The 17,047-nt window shown below is 39.4% G+C and overlaps 1 protein-coding gene across 2 annotated transcripts in view; it reads right to left on the bottom strand.

Annotated features, from left to right (window-relative positions):
• The window catches only part of LOC120225428 (39S ribosomal protein L1, mitochondrial-like), a 140,365-nt gene that overhangs the window by 87,125 nt on the left and 36,193 nt on the right, over positions 1 to 17,047 (bottom strand). Inside the window, exon 1 of one of the 2 annotated variants that reach the window (XM_039223630.1) lies at positions 9,295 to 9,587. In XM_039223630.1, coding sequence (XP_039079561.1) covers positions 9,295 to 9,325 — 31 coding nt within the window. In that variant the 5' untranslated portion in view covers positions 9,326 to 9,587. Of the gene's footprint in view, positions 1 to 9,294; positions 9,660 to 17,047 lie in introns of those variants that run through there. The other variant, XM_039223631.1, reaches the window with a different exon arrangement.

Here is a 17,047-nt window from a genome sequence, read left to right on the forward strand (position 1 = left end):
TATGACATTTGGCTTTGAAAACGAGAGGGGATAAATTTCCAGAGTTCTTACAATCAGCGAGGCTTAACATTTGGAACTTTAAAAGAAATCTGCAAGCTCAAGGGACAGAGGTGGCAGAGCCAGGAGGGCAAAAGGAAACTGAGTCCCTTCCCTTAAAGAGACTGCCCAACAAACAGCCCCATGGAGACAGAGCACAGAAACAGCAGCTTGAACACTACCTCAGGTATATGAGAGGGAGATATGTTTATACAAATCTCAGTGTGTGCCGGAGAGCCAGGGATCCTTGAGAGACTTCTCTAGGAACAAAACTGCTGATAAGCAATTTCCATGCCTCACCCTCTGCATAAACACACCAACACCTTTTGGAACCGGCACAATGCCAACACTTGCTAACAGTGCACCCTGCCCCTGGTTCTCCTGCTGACATGCTCCTTCCAGGCACGGCAGATTCACACAAATGCTGCTAGCACCATGCATCCCTACCCCGAGCACTTCTGTGGATCTGCTCCCTCCAACGCAACCTGACTCAGGCCCTGGTTCTGGAGGCCCTGCCCTGCTAACTCAGACCTTGCTGGCACCAACCACCCTACCCCTATTTTCACCTCCAGTTAGATGCCCCTGAATCTCCAGCAAACATCTGACCTGACTCAATTTAAGCCCAAGGTGACCCCAGACTGGCCCATCAACATGACAGGGATCAGACCCTGCCCATAAAAGACAAAGACAGCCACTACAGATGACTGAACTGAATGCAAACATGGCTCAGCCACAACAGCAGGGCACATTCAACACTCACAGGAGACACGCCTGAAGTGCCAGGTTCTGGTGAATAGGGGACCTTGACATTGCATTGCACAGCACTACAAAATCGATTCTTCATAATACCTTACTTTCAAGAGCAGGAGACATAGCTACCTTTTCTAACGTGCAAAAACAGACACAGAGAGTTAGACAGAATAAGGAGATAGATGAGTAGTGTTTCCCAAATGAAAGAACAGGGCAAAATTCACAACAAGAGACTTAAAAAAAATGGAGATAAGTAATATGTCTCATAGAGAATTTTTTAAAAATGTTAATGTTTATTTTTGAGAGAGAGACAGAGCACAAGTGGGAGTAGGACACAGAGAGAGAGAGAGAGAAACACAGAATCCGAAGCAGGCTCCAAGCTTTGAGCTGTCAGCAGAGAGCTCAACATGGGGCTCAAACCCACAGACCATGAGATCATGACTTGAACCAAAGTCAGATGCTTAATCAACCTTGTCACCCAGGCATCCCAAGAATTTAAAGTAATGGTCATAAATATAACTCATTAGGCTTGAGAAAAGAGTAAAGAATTTCAGTAAGACCTTTAACAAAGAGATAGAAAACAACAACAAAAGAAACAAGATGAAAAACTCAATAACTGAAATTAAAAATACACTAGATGGAAAACAGTAGTGACCTGGAGGACAGAGTAATGAAAAGCAATAAAACTAAAAAAGAGAAAAAGTAATAATAATAAATATGAAAATAGACTTAGGGAACTCAGCAACACCATCAGGCATAATACCATGCACATTATAAGAATCCCAGAAGAAAGAAAAGGGGGTAGAAATTTACTTGAAAAAATAATAGCTGAAAAATTGTAAATCTGGGGGAGAAAACCCAAAAATCCAGATGCAGGAGGTGCAGAGATCTCCAAACAAAATCAAACCAAGAAGGTCCACATCAAGACCAAATAAAATGGCAAAAAATAATAATAATAATTAAGAAAAAATTTTAGAAGCAACAACAGAAAAGTTACATCCAAAGGAAACTCCATAAGGCTATCAGCAGATTTTTCAGCACAAATTTTGCAGGTAAGAAGGGAGTGCTAGATATATTCAAAGTGCTGTGGGGGGAAAAAAACTGCAGCCAAGAATACTGTATCCAGCAAAGTTATCTTTCAAAATAGAGGGAGACAGTTTCCCAAACAAAAATTAAAGGAAGTCATGAACAGTAAATCAGCCTTATAAGAATGTTAAAAGGGGGGCGCCTGAGTGGCTTAGTCAGTTAAGCATCCAACTTTCGCTTAGGTCATGATCTTGCGGTTTGCAGGCTCGAGCCCCGCATCAGGCTCTGTGCTGACTGCCAGCTCGGAGCCTGGAGCCTGTTTCAGAGTCTGTGACTCCCTCTCTCTCTGACCCTCCCCTGCTCATGCTGTCTCTCTCTCTCTCTCCTAGAAATAAATAAAACATTAAAAAAAAAAGTAAAAAAATGTTAAAAGGGACTCTTTGAGTGGAAGGCAAAGACCGTAAGTAAGAGTAAGAAAAGTAGGAAACAAAAAAGCAGTAAAAATAAGTTCACCTATAAAAATCAGTCAAGGAATTCACAAAATAAAAGCATGTAAGGTATGGCACCATATACCTATAAAGTGTGAGGACAGGAATAAAGAATGGGTTCTAACTTAAGCAATAATCAAATTAATTTAGACTGTTGTATGCATAAGATGTTATATATAAACCTAATGGAAACCAGAGATCAAAACCAGCAATAAATATGCAAAAATAAAGAGAAAGAAATCCAAGTATATCACTAAAGAGAGCCAACAAAGCATGAGAGAAGCAAAGAACAACTCCAAAAAGAACCATATAACAAGTAACAGAATGGCAATAAGTACATACCTATCAACAATTACTTTGAATAAATGGAATATACACTCTAGTCAAAAGATAGAGCAACAAAATGGATAAAAAACCAACATCCATCTATATGAGGCTACGAGAGACTCATTTCAGACCTAAAGATGTGCAGATTGGGGTGCCATATCTGGCTCAATCAGAACATGAGACTCTTGATCTCAGGGTCATGTTTTCGCACCCCACAGTGGGGTAGAGTTTACTTAAAAAGAAAAAAAAAAAGGTATGTGCAGGTTAAAAGTGAAGGTATGGAAAAGCATTTATCATGCAAATAGAAGTGAAAAGAAAGCCAGGGTAGCAATATTTATATTGGATAAAACTGACGGACGGACGGACGGACGGAAGGAAGGAAGGAAGGAAGGAAGGAAGGAGACCGACCCTGTATAATCATAAAGGGGAAAACAGAACAAGAAGATGTAACAATTGGAAATATGCATGCAACAAGCACCCAATACATAAAGCAAAGAATAACAAACACAAAAGGAGCAATCAACAGTAATAATAATAGTAGGGGACTTTAACATCTCACTTACATCAATGAAAGATCAACCAAACAGAACATCAACAAGGAAACTGTGGTTTTAAATGACACATTGGACAAGATGGATCTAACAGATATATTCAGAACATGGAAAATTCTACAAAATAAGTCACACATTAGGCCACAAAAGCAAGTCTCAACAAATTAAAAAAGATCGAAGTTATACCATGCATCTTTTCTGACCACAACACTATGAAACTAGAAATCAACCACAAGAAAAAATCTGGAAAAAACACAAATACATGAAGGTTAAATAACACACTACTAAACAATGAATAGGTCAACCAAGAAATCAAAGAGGAAATCAAAGAATACATGCACACAAATGGAAATGAAAACACAATGGTCAAAAATCTCTGGGAGGCAGCAAATGCTGTTTGTTTGTTTTTTTTAAATGTTTTTTAAATTTATTTCTGAGAGAGAGAGAGAGACAGTGTGAGTAGGGGAGGGGCAGAGAGAGAGAGATATACAGAATCTGAAACAGGCTCCATCCAGGCTCTGAGCTAGCCGTCAGCACAGAGCCCAACGTGGGGCTCAAACACACGAACCGTGAGATCATGACCTGAGCCGAAGTGGGACGCTTAACTGACTGAGCCACCCAGGCGTCCCCAGAAGCTGTTCTAAGAGGAAAGTTTATAGCAATACAAGTCTATCTCAAAAAAACAATCTAATCATATACCTAAAGGAGCTAGAGAAGGAAAAACAAACAAAACTCAAAAACAGCAAAAGAAATAAAATAATAAAGATTAAAGCAGAAATAAATGAAAAAAAAGAAAAAAACAGAAACCAAGAGGTGGTTCTCTGAAACATCAACAAAATTGATAAACCTGGAGCCAGACTCATCAGAGAAAGAGAGAGAGAAAGAACTCAAAGAAAATCAGAAATGAAAGAGGAGAAATGACAACTGATACCACAGAAATACAAAGGATTATGAGAGTGTAATGAAAACCCATATGCCAACAAATTGGACTACATAGAAAAATGGGTAAATTCCTAGAAACATATAATCTACCAAAACTGAAGTAGAAAGAAACAGAAAATAAACAGATTACCAGCAATGAAATTGAATCAGTAATCAAAATTCCAAAAAACAAACAAAAGTCCAAGACCCAATGGCTTCACAGATAAATTCTACCAAACACTTAAAGAAGATTTACCTATTCTTCTCAAACTATTCCAAAAATTCAAAAGGAAGGAAAGCATCCAAATTAATTCTATGAGGCTAGCATCACCCTGATGTTGAAATGAGAATAACGACACTACAAAAAAGAGAGAACTACAGGCTAATATCCCTGATGAACATAGATGCAAATATCTTCAATAAAACATTAGTAAAATGAATCCAACAATACATTAAAAAACTCATTTACCATGATCAAGTGGGATTTATTCCTGTGATGCAAGGGTAGTTCGATGCTCTCAAATCAATCAACATGATATATCACATCAATAAGAGAAGGGATAAAAAAAAACATAGCATCATTTCAACAGATGCAGAAAAAGCATTTGACAAAGTACAACATCCTGTCAAGATAAAAACCCTCCACAAAGTAGGTTTAGAGGGAACATACTTGAACATAATAAATGTCTTATATGAAAAACCCATAGCTAACATCACCCTCAATGGGGAAAAACAGAGCTTTCCCCCTAAGGTCAGGAACAAGACAAGGATGTCCATTCTCACCACTTTTATTCAACATATTACTGGAAGTCCTGGTCACAGCAATCAGACAATAATAAGAAATAAAAAGATCCAAAGGAAGAAGTCAAACTTTCCCCTATTTGCAGGTGATGCGACACTTTATACAGAAAACCCAAAAGACTCCACTAAAAAACTACTATAACTGATAATGAATTCAGTAAGGTCACAGGACACAAAGTCAATATACAGAAATCCACTGCCTGTCTATACATTAATAATGAAGAAAGAGAAATTAAGAAAACAGTCCCATTTACAATGGCAACAAAAAAATAATAAAATACGAAGGAATAAATTTAACCAAAGAGGTGAAAGACCTGTACTCTAAAAACTAGAAAACACCGATGAAAGAAGCTGAAGAGGACACAAACAAATGGAAACATATTCCATGTTCAAGGATTGGAAGAATAAATGTTGTTTAAATGTCCATACTACGAAAAGCAACCTACAGACTTAACACAATCCCTATCAAAATACTAAAAGCATTTTTCACAGAAATAGAATAATCCTAAAATTTGTATGGAACTACAAAAGATCCTGAATAGCCAAAGCAATCTGGAAAAAGAAAAACAAAACTAGAGGCATCACACTCCAAGATTTCAAAATATACTACAAATCTGCAATAATGAAAACAGTGTGGTACTGGAGTATCAAATCTTGACTGCGGGTTCATGAGTCCAAGCCTCACATTGGGCATGGAAGGCTACAATAATTAAGGGGCACCTGGGTGGCTCAGTCAATTGAGCGTCCAACTAGTGATTTCAGTTCAGGTCATGATTCCAGGGTCATGGGATCGAGCCCCACATTGGACTCTGCACTGAGCATGGAGACTGGTTGGGATTCTCTCTCCTCCCCTCTGTCCCTTTGCCCATCTCTGCCCCACTCAGATAAAATTTAAAAAAAGAAGAAAAGAAATAATACTCAGCCATAGAGAATGAAATCATGCCGTTTGCAACAACATGGATGGATCTAGAAATTATAACGGTGGGGTGCCTGAGTGGCTCAGTAGGTTAGGCAGCAGACTCTTGATTTCAGCTAAGGTCATGATCTCAGTTTGTGAGACTGAGCCCCACGTGGGGCTCCACACCACTAGTGCACAGAGCCTGGTTCTGATTCTCTCCCTCCCTTCCTCTCTGCCCCTCCCCTGCTCATGCTTGCTTTCTCACAAAACAAATGAATAAACTTTTTAAAAAGGTTAAAAAAAAAAAAGGAAATTATAATGGCATGTGAAGTCAGAGAAAGACCAATACCATATGATTTCACCCATATGTGAAATTTAAGAAACAAAACAAATGCAGAAGAGATAAAACCTAAAAAACAGACTCTTAACTATAGAGAAGAAACTGATGGTTACCAGAGGGGAGGTGGATGGGGGGATGGGTGATATAGGTGAAGGGGAGGTTTTAACAGCACACTTATGATGATGAGCACTGAGTAATGTATAGAATTGCTGACTCACTATATTGTACACCTGAAACTAATACAACACATTACGTCAACTATACTGGAATTACAATAGGTCGTCGTCGTCATCATCATCATATTTTTATAATGGCAAAACTGTAGAAAAGAACACAAACATTTATCTACAGTATAATGGATAAATATATATGGATGAATTTCACAAACATAATTTTAAGCAACAAAAGTAAATGGCAGGGGCACCTGGGTGGCTCAGTCAGCTGAGTATCTCACTTCAGCTCAGATCATGACCTCTCACTTTATGAGTTAGAGCCCTGTGTGGGGATCTGTGCCGACCCTCCCCTGCTCACATTGTGTCTCTATCTCTCAAAAATAAATAAACATTAAAAAAAATTTTTTTAGGGGCGCTTGGGTGGCTTAGTCGGTTAAGCGTCCGACTTTCGCTTAGGTCATGATCTCGCGGTTCGTGGGTTCGAGCCCCGCGTCGGGCTCTATGCTGACGGCCAGCTCGGAGCCTGGAGCCTGTTTCAGAGTCTGTGACTCCCTCTCTCTCTGACCCTCCCCTGCTCACGCTGTCTCTCTCTCTCTCCTAGAAATAAATAAAAAATATTTAAAAAAAAAATTTTTTTTAATCACACATGGTAGGGGTGCCTGCATGGCTCAGTCAGCTGAGTGTCGGACTTTAGCTCAGGTGATGTTCTCGCAGTTTGTGAATTCAAGCCCCATATCAGGCTCACTGCTGTCAGCATGGAGGCTGCTTTGGAAGGAAGGAAGCAAGGGAGCTAGTGTGGTTAGAGCACACTGAGTGAGCTGTGAAGAGGTCAGAGAGGTAAGCTGGGTAAGTGGCGGTGGGACTAGGCAGGCACAAGATGACGTGGAAGCCCCTCGGCCAGTGCTATCCAATGGAAGTATAATGTAAACTACATGTGTAATTTTAAATTTTCCAGTAGCCACAAAAAAAGGTAAAAAAGAAACCAGTGAAATTAATAAAAATTAACATATTTTATTACAGCTAATACCACAAATTTTTGTCATTTCCACATGTTTTCAATATAAAAACTCCAGGTATTTTACTTTTTTTGGTACTAAGTCCTCAAAATCTAATGTGTATTTGACACACTCAATTCAGATTAGCCATGTCTGAAGTGTTCAATAGTGGATAACAATACGGACAGAACAACTGTAGGCCATTCTAAGGACTTTATATTTAGAAAAATGGGGAGGCTTTGCAGAATTTTGAGCATAAGAGAAATATGATTTAAGTTCTTATACGACCAATTTCATTACTTGTTGAGAATATACAGAAATCCACATGAAATGGTAACGGCATGCAAAGTAGTTGCTATAGAAGAGGGAGAAGTTAGATTCTGGATTTTATTTTGAGGGTAAAACCAACAAGATTTGTCAACTATTTAACATGAAGTATAGGGGATATAGGGAGTTGAGGATATTCTGAGGTTTTGGCCCAGACAACTGAAACAACGAAGTTGTCATAAATGAGATGGAAATGACCACAGGCTATGAGGAGTTTGATTTCAGACAAGTGTTAAGTGCTTATGAGATACACAAGTGGAGATCTAGAACTGGCAGATGAGTTTAAGAATGTAAAGTTCAGGAGATGCTTCAACTGTAGATATATATTTGAGAACCATTAGACATAGACAACAAATATAAATTTGAGAGTCATTAAGATATAGACAATAGTCAAAGCCAGGACACTTAAATGAGATCACCCAAGGAGTGAATAACTTGTATACAGAAGACATGAAGGTGAAAGATGGGATCCTGGGCCCTAAGACATTCCAACGTAAGAGGAGGAGGAACCAGCACAGTAATGTGAGAAATGACAGGTGAGAAAAAAAAAAAAAATATATATATATATATATATATATATATGGGAGTGAGGAATCCTAGAAGCCAAGAGAAGAAAATGTGGCAAGCAGAGGATAACATTCAGTTCTCCTTTTGGCTTGTCTAATGTAATGTTATTTCTGCCATACAATGAAGATAATGCTATTAGTCCTTTTGCTCACTTAGTAGTTATCAGGAGCTGTCGTGATCTCTTGCCACCACTCTTAAGCAACAACTATCCCAAATACAGAATGCTGGTCTTGACACTAAATGTTCCTCTAAGAAGCTCAAAGAAAAACCTAGGATGCAGTTAAAAAAAAAAAAAATTACTGGCCTATGAATGAAGCTTCAGTTCTTCCTCTGCCACTGACTTTAACAGGATGTTTCTTCCTCTGTAAAATGAGAGCGATGCTTGCTGCTGCCTCCACCTAACGAGCTACCTTAATTAAATAACAAAAAGTATCACTGCCTCAAAAACACAAAACAAAAATTAAAAAGCACTGTACAAAAAAAAAAAGCATTGTACCAAAAATGAACTATCCTCCTAGACAATAAACTGGAACTTACTAAGTGCTGAAAGCAGCTGCTACCAAGAAGTACTACACAATTCGTCTCCAAATGATAAATGTTGATGCAGATTAGGCAAGGTCTGTACGTTAAAGATTCGCCTGCAACAATGTACTCCCAAAAGCACCAATGAGTATTTTGTAAAGTGTTCAAGTTTACAGCTGTAGATCACTCAAATACATCACCTCTTCCATTCCAGAACTCACTTATCAAACTCCTTTCCCGCGCAGCCCACACCCCCAGTAAAGCAGACAGAACGTGTCTTGGCCTCCGTCCCTACAGGTGACTTGGGGGGGGGGGGAGGGGGGAAGGAAGGGTGCAGGGTGCATTCTCCCCCCACACACACACCCTTATAGTGGACGGCTCCAGAAAGGAGTCAAACCTTTGATAAGGTCGCTTTTAAGTAGTAATAACCCTCTAGAGGACTTAGAACCCCAAAACAGCAGGGAGCTTCTCGAGCCCCAGTTTAGACCCGTGTCTAGGAGAGTCCACCTTACAACTGGAGACTCCCCGCCAGAGCTATTTCCCCCCGAAGCTCAGACAACTCCTTGCTTTACCTCTACCGAGGCATCTTATGGTCGCCGCCATGTCGACGATTCCGGATTGTATTGACGAAATGGGTCCCACGCTTCAACTTGGAAGAAACAAAAAGGGTTCCCCTCCGGAATTGGCAGAGGGGGAAGGATTAGGAAGAGCAAGAGGAAAAGGGGCGGGAACCAAAACAGGTTCTCAAGGCTGCAGGGAAGGGCGAACAACGCCTGTGTCCCGTGGCGGTGTTACACTCAGGCTCCGGTGCTAGTCTTCCGTGCTAGGACCGTGTGTTTCGTGGTTCCGGGACGGCAGCTTAAACCATCTTCAGAGAAATCTCGTCGTCGAAAATGTTGGCGTTCCCCTATTTTATTCCTTTTTTTCCTCTTTGATTCTGCAAATGAACTCGGAACGATAATGTTAATATATTGTGAAAGTACCCAGAAAAGCATGAAAAACAGAAGGATATGAAGGATCTCACCAGCTTCTATCGCCCAATTTTCCAGCCTGTAAAAACGTTAAAATTCGCCAGGCTTTCCACTACCACCCAAGGTGGGTATCCCACTCACTTTCTTTTTATCTCAACTCACGATCAAAGTGGTTTTAAGTTAACCTTAACATCAATCAGCTCTACATTTTCCTTCTTTTGGCAAGGTGGCACATTAGGATAAATTGAATAATATTTGAAATTTTTATGTAACACTTATGGTTTTAAAATGGTAGGTCTGAGATCTACGCACAGATTATTACTACTGAAAAAAAAATCAGTATCCTTTCCATTACGTCACAGCTGTTGGCAGCATCATTTAATCTAAAATGAATCTGATCAGATTATATCACTTCCCAGTTTAATTTAAAACTACACCCCCACACACACACATACACACTCACTCACTCGAGCTCCCCTGTCCTCTGCTTATCTCCCCAGCCTCAAATAGCTGCCAACATCCTTCTTCCACTCCAAACACACACACACACACACACACACACACACACTTCATTCCCCCTCTCTTTAGAATGAATATTTTTCACCAACTCCCTAGATAACTTTCTAAACATTCTGGCTCAAACTTTACTCACTCCCTCCTCCCTGAGTTATGGCCACCTCTTCCTGGTTTTGTACACTACCCAGGGATATCTGCTTTTGTTTGTTTAAACAGTTTTAATGAGGGGTGCCTGGGTGTCTCAATCAGTTGAGGGCCGGACTTTGGCTCAGGTCACGATTTCACGGTTTGTGGATTCAAGCCCCATGTTGGGCTTTGCACTTACAGCAGAGTCTGTTTCAGAATCTCTCTGTCTCTCTCTCTCTCAAAAATAAATAAACATTAAAAAATAGTTTTATTGATATCTATTTCATATATCATACAAATCACCAACCTAAATTTTACAATTCTATGGTTTTTAGTAACCATCACTACAATAGATCTCTTCCCACCAATCTGAGCTTTTTGTGGGCAGAAATCATATCTTATTCATTTTTATAACTTCAGTGCATTACAGTGCTGTGAAAAGTGAGATGATTCATTTTCAGAAATACAAAATAAAAACTGCTGTATAGTTAACACTAGGTTTACAACCTATTGGAAGTATGTACAACCCCCTCCCCCAACAATGGAGTCCAAAACCCTTAGACACTTCACTTCCTCCGCATGTTTTGGGCTTTGCAATAAGCATGCACCAAAGAACTGAAGTCTGTGTCACTTCAAGGTATGTACATTTGTTCCAGTCAGACTACTTGTTGCCTTACATGGGCATAGACAACTTCTGGGTAAGGCTGTAACCTCTGGAGTACTCAGCCAATGAGGAATCTGGGGAAGGACTTGCACACTGGGAGATAAAGTGTCTGCTGTAACTGGCCCAACTGTGCCTGTCCATCAGACACCCACGCTTGCAAGAATGTTGATTAAAGCCTTGCTTCACTGTGCTCTGAGTCTTCGCATCTCACCTTTGATTGGGTCAGTGGGCTTATTTATCACAAATACCTGGCACATAAGAAGCCACCAATAAATGTTTGGTAGTAAATGAATATATACCTCCATTAATTAGTGACTCCATTAAAATGCCAAGCATGCAAAATTAACTTGCTTCCATGAAGCTGCCCACAAGAAGTTGGACTGAATCAAAGTAGGAATTTTCCAGATGCTTTATTTCATATTTATATATAGTGCCCATCTACATGAAGGATAAGATTTCTAATTTATTTCCCTGTCTTATTAATACCTACACAGTTACTTCAAAATTTCCACACCTATTTATGACTGTTACACACACACACACACACACACACACACACACACACTAATTCAGAGACTCCTGAGTGTCTCAGTTGGTTAAGTGTCCAACTCTTGATTTGGCTCAGGTCATAATCTCACAATTCATGGGTTTGAGCCCCATATTGGGATCTGTACTGGCAGAGCCTTGCTTGTGCTCTCTCTCTGAAAAAATTCCAAGAACTTGAATCTACTGTTATAACTTCCTTCCCGTCCTCCCTGTTTCCTTTCTTTTCTCCTTTCTTTTCACAAATATGTTACTGTTTGCCATGTGTCAAGCAGTGTACTTGGCTATGCACAGATGTGGCAAACAAAACTAATACAGCCATTAATCTAATGATCCTTAAAAATTAATTTTTTAATGTTTATTTTTGAGAGAGAGCATGAGTGGAAGAGGGACAGATTGAGAGGGGGACAAAGGATCCAAAGCGGGTTCTGCACTGACATCAGTGAGCTAGATGCAGGGCTCAAACCCACCAACCGTGAGATCATAACCCGAGCCGAAATCAGATGCTCAACTGACTGAGCCACCCAGGCTCCCCGCAAAATTAATTTCATTTGAGGATAAATTCAAGAGTTGAGGCAAGTTCACCAAATCCATTTCCAGACAAAACACCTAGATTAAAAACCTAGATTGTTTTTCCTTAGCCTCTACAACTCCCCTTTTCCGTAACTAGGATCAGCTGGCCTCCATCTGTGCACTTCTTTATGTCTCCTGTTATAACAAGATAATTTAAACACCCAATATTGGGACCCGGAGTAACATGTAGTATGCTTATATTAGTAACCTTATTAAAACAGTGTCCTGTAGAAGTGCAATTTATCTAACTGCCCACTTTGACCACCAGAACTTGATGGCATTCATTAGTCAGTTGCGATCCAAAGTCCAGTTGTCTATGTATAACAATACATAAAGAGGCTATTTAGCTTGAGACTTCCTAAAAACTACAAAAATCCACACTGAACCGGGAACTCTGAGCCTCTAAATAATCAGGATGTAATGAGGTTCTCACCGAAGAGGGGTAGTAGAGCAATGGTGCTCTGGAGCCAAACTTTCTGGATTTAAATCTCAGTATCAGCACTTACCAGCTATGTGGCCTGGGGCATGTTGCTCTACCTCTTTGGGTCTCAGTTTCCTGGGATATGGGGCTAATGAGATACTTTATTGAGGTGCTTACTACAGTACCTGGCACAGAGTAAACACTCATTAAATGTTACAACTTATCATTAGTAAGGAGCCAGTGAGAGCTCTTAACCAGAAAGGCAAAATGAATACGCTATCCTAGTACCTTTTCTTCCATTATCTGCTTATTTCTTAATATGATACATGCTGTTTGTGTTCTACATGTGCTAGGATGTCACATTCTATGTATCAGAGCTTTTATTAGTATTTGCAGAAAGTCTTTAGGCTGGGTTTATGCACTTCCTCAGAGTTCACTCTAAACGCAACTTTTCCCAGTTGATTTCTAGGAAGGTTTATACTGTCCAGGAGTCTTGGCAAAATGCCAGCTGTCTGCCACTTGGCTAACTTCCCTGGAAAAAGCTTCTAAATATTTGCCTAGCCCTGTAGCTTCTTCAACCATCTCTCCATTGTGCTGGAAACTCCTCTGCAAGAAGAGTCACTTCCCATTTTGGGTTCAAGTTGAAAATGAATTCTCCTATTGCATTAAAAACAAGGAACTCTATGACATTTCCTACTTCAATAGAATGCATAAGAATCACCCAGAAGGCTTGTTAAAACAGATTATTGGCCTCAACCCACCAGAGTTTCTGATCCATGGCGGTGGCCCATGAATTTGTATTTATAATAGGCTTTCAGGTGATACTGAGAACTGATATGCTGGTCCAGAGACCACGCTTTATTTATTTTTTTAATAAAATTCCCAATTTTAATCATTTATTTATTTTCTTAAAAATTTTTAATGTTTATTTTATTTTTGAGACAGAGAGAGACAGAGCTTGAGCTGGGGAAGGGCAGAGAAAGAGAGGGAATCACAGAATCCCAAGCAGGCTCCAGGCTCTGAGCCGGCAGCATAGAGCCTGACACGGGGCTCGAACCTATAGACAGCAAGATCATGACCTAAGCCGAAGTCGGCTGCCCAACCTACTGAACCACCCAGGCGCCCCAGAGACCATACTTTAAAACCACTCCCTATGTAATACCATGAAAGAATTTCATCAATACCTATCATTAACTTAGGGAGGAGTTGTTTCTTTTAACAATTTTGTACTCAATATAATACAGGCAATAAAAGTATTAATTCCCATGTGTGTATGTCTCTAGGACTAGAATCTACCCACTCTTATCTTGTCCTCTATACAGAAACTGCTATTCCATACCTGAGTTTTGACTCCAAAACTGCTCAGCTGCAAGCTGGGAGAGTTTCTGGTCTTTGCCTGCCTGCCTATTTGAAATTTAAGTATCACCAACCCCTAGACTCTCTTCTTTGTGCTTACTGAAGACTCAGGTTATTTTTTCATAAAGAAATATCTACCTAGAATCATTTCTTTGTCATAAAGTGGGAATTTAAAGGAATTGGAACTCATATTATCTTGCTCCAAACACCTCCTCCGGTGTGGGAGCTTCTGTGTCCCATAACCCCTAGCTGTCTACTTTAATGCCAGATTGAATTAGGAGATTTAGAACTGTCTAGTGGAATGCTGGTAAATATTTAACTGGCTCTTCAGTACAAAAGAAACAAATATGTCATATTTACCAATCTCTTTGGTATAAATATTCATACAGTAACTGATTTCAAGCTCCAAAACATAAAATCAACCAATTCACAAAATTCTGACAACTTAGCACTTGGTTTTTACATGACTATCACATACTACTGGAAGTTTCCTACTAAAAACCCTTGATACCTTTTAAAAGACCTAAAAACCAAACCAATTAATCCTAGAGCCACACTTCTCAAACCTCAGTGTGAATACAAATCACTTGGGAATCTTATTAAAATGTAGATTCTAAGGACACCTGGGTAGCTCATGAGGTTAAGCATCTAACTCTTGATTTGGGCTTAGGTCATGATCTCATGGTTCATGGGATGAGGCCCCATATTGGGCTTTGCACTGACAGTGTGGAGCCTGCTTGGGATCCTCTCTCTGCCCATCTCTGACACTCGTGCACAGGCACACATGCTCTCTCTGTCAAAATAAATAAACATTTAAATAAATAAAATGTAGATTCTAATTTAGTAGGTCTGAGGTGGAGCCTGAGTTTCTAATTTCTAGCAAGCTCCTAAGTGATGCTGATGCTACTGGTTCATGAACCACACTTTGAGTAACAAGTTCCTAGAACACATCCTAGAATAAAATTCGTATTTCCATTACTAGTCTCAAACCAAAACCTTTTGAATAGGCTCTCTCTTCTTAATACATAGAATATAAACTGAAGTAGATTTCCAAATTTCTGGGTATAAACTCCATGACCTCCATCTTTCAGTTGTGATACCAGAAATTTCCATAACTCCCTGCCCCACCCACATCTGTTTCTGGTGGAAACTTCCCCCTCCCACATAAATAAAATTCCCCAGCTATTGGGACCACTTGAAGCCATTTGACCCAAGGAAAGTCTACCCATACTGTAACCAGTGATCTGGCTTGAAAAAACCTAAGCTGATCCTTCTTCTCATAAAACTGGAATTGGGGAAATGAAAAACTGAAACATTTAGGTGGGAGAATTCAAGCTATAAGGTCATGAGTAGATTCAAGGCAAGAGAAGCTTTGAAAGACAAGCTGAAATTATTAGTGAGCAGAAATGGTATATGAACAGAGTTACATGAAGCTAGTCGCTTTCAGGAATAGAATAGAATGAGGATGCCAAGAAAAGCAGAGATATCATGAGGAAGAGATCAGCCAGCCCTCAAGAGGAAGATAGCAGATGTAGCCACAGTTCCTGCTACAGTTTCCGTCAAGTCTGCTGTATCACTATCTCTCTCCCTGCATTCTTGTGAGATCCCTATCTACCATATGTATATCCCCACAATAACCCCTGTTTTCTTGACGAGTACAAGTGAATTTCTATATCTTCTAAACAAGCAAAAAACCAAATTAAAATTGTGGATCTCTAGCTATTCTGGTCATGATGAATGAATTGGCAGCTCTCTACCAGAATTAGTAGCAAAGCCTTAATTGCACAATCTCATAGAGTTTGAAAAGTTTTTGGAAGTCTTCTCTCTACCTGAAGTATAAACCCTATCTATAATTCTCAGCTTAAATTTACAGTGACAAAATCTTGACTATTCCATAAGGTAGTTCATTTCATTTTTGGACAACTCTAATTGTTAAAGCTATTCCATATATTAAAGTTGAAATAATCTTCCCTCTAACTTGGGCCCAATTGAACCCTTTGGGTCAATTCCATTTCCACATGGCAAATCCACATTCCTGGTATTGGATAACAGCTGTCATGCCTCTTACAACTTCTCCTCACTTAACTGAGGATGTTCATGTTCTTACCCACCCCCCTGCCCCGTCCCTCTCCTCCATGGCATGGTGGTGAAAACTTCTCATTTTCCCAGGGGTCTTACCAAGGATATACTGGATATACTCTAGATTGCCTGCTTCTTTCTTAAAAAGTAATCCACAAATTGGGGCTCCTGGGTGGCTTAGTCAGTTGAGCATACAACTTCAGCTCGGATTAGATCTTGTGGTCCATGGGTTTGAGCCTCACGTTGGTCTCTGTGCTGACATCTCAGAGCCTGGGGCCTGCTTTGGATTCTGTGTCTCCCTCTCTCTCTGCCCCTCCCCCACTTACCCTCTGTCTCTGTCTCTCTCACAAAAATAAATAAACATTTAAAAAACATTTTTTAATGTAATCCACAAATTGAACAAAACACTCCAGAGGAGAAAGGGGCATTGCTCCTGGAAAATTTAACAAAATCTAAGATTGTAGCAACTTCTAATGGCTTACAGTACATTGTAATTCCTTTGCTTTTCTTCAGTACTTCTTTATGACTAAAGGCATACCACAAGTATCCCAGATTTGAACTTTGAAACCAAAGGTAAGTTTCCTCTGATGAACTTCTTGCTTTAGAATTTCTATATTTTAGAAATTTTATTTTGATACAAATATAGTGCAAGTCACATATGTACTTTTAAGTTTTCTAGTAGCTATGTTAAAAAAGTAACACAATATCTACACAAAATTCATTTTGTGTAAATTAATTTTAATAATTTAACTCAATATATCCATAGTATCAGTTCAACATGTAATATTAAAATATTGAGATATTTTACATTCCTTTTTAATACTGTCTTTGAAATTCTATATGTGTTTATACTTCAAGTGTATCACAGTTAAGACTATGTCCATTTAGGATGCTTAGTAGCCACATCTGGCTACCATATTAGCACAATTTTAGAAGAAGAGAAATAGCTACCACTTATTGAACACTCACTGCGTGCGAGGCACTTTTCTAAAGTGTTTACATATTTTAACTGTTTAAATCTTCACCACAAGTCTATAAGATAGGCACTGTAATTATTCTAATTTTCAGATGAAGGA

This window comes from Hyaena hyaena, unplaced genomic scaffold (assembly GCF_003009895.1).
Source record: "Hyaena hyaena isolate Hyena2069 unplaced genomic scaffold, ASM300989v1 scaffold_1402, whole genome shotgun sequence".
NCBI classification, from domain to species: Eukaryota; Metazoa; Chordata; class Mammalia; order Carnivora; family Hyaenidae; genus Hyaena; species Hyaena hyaena.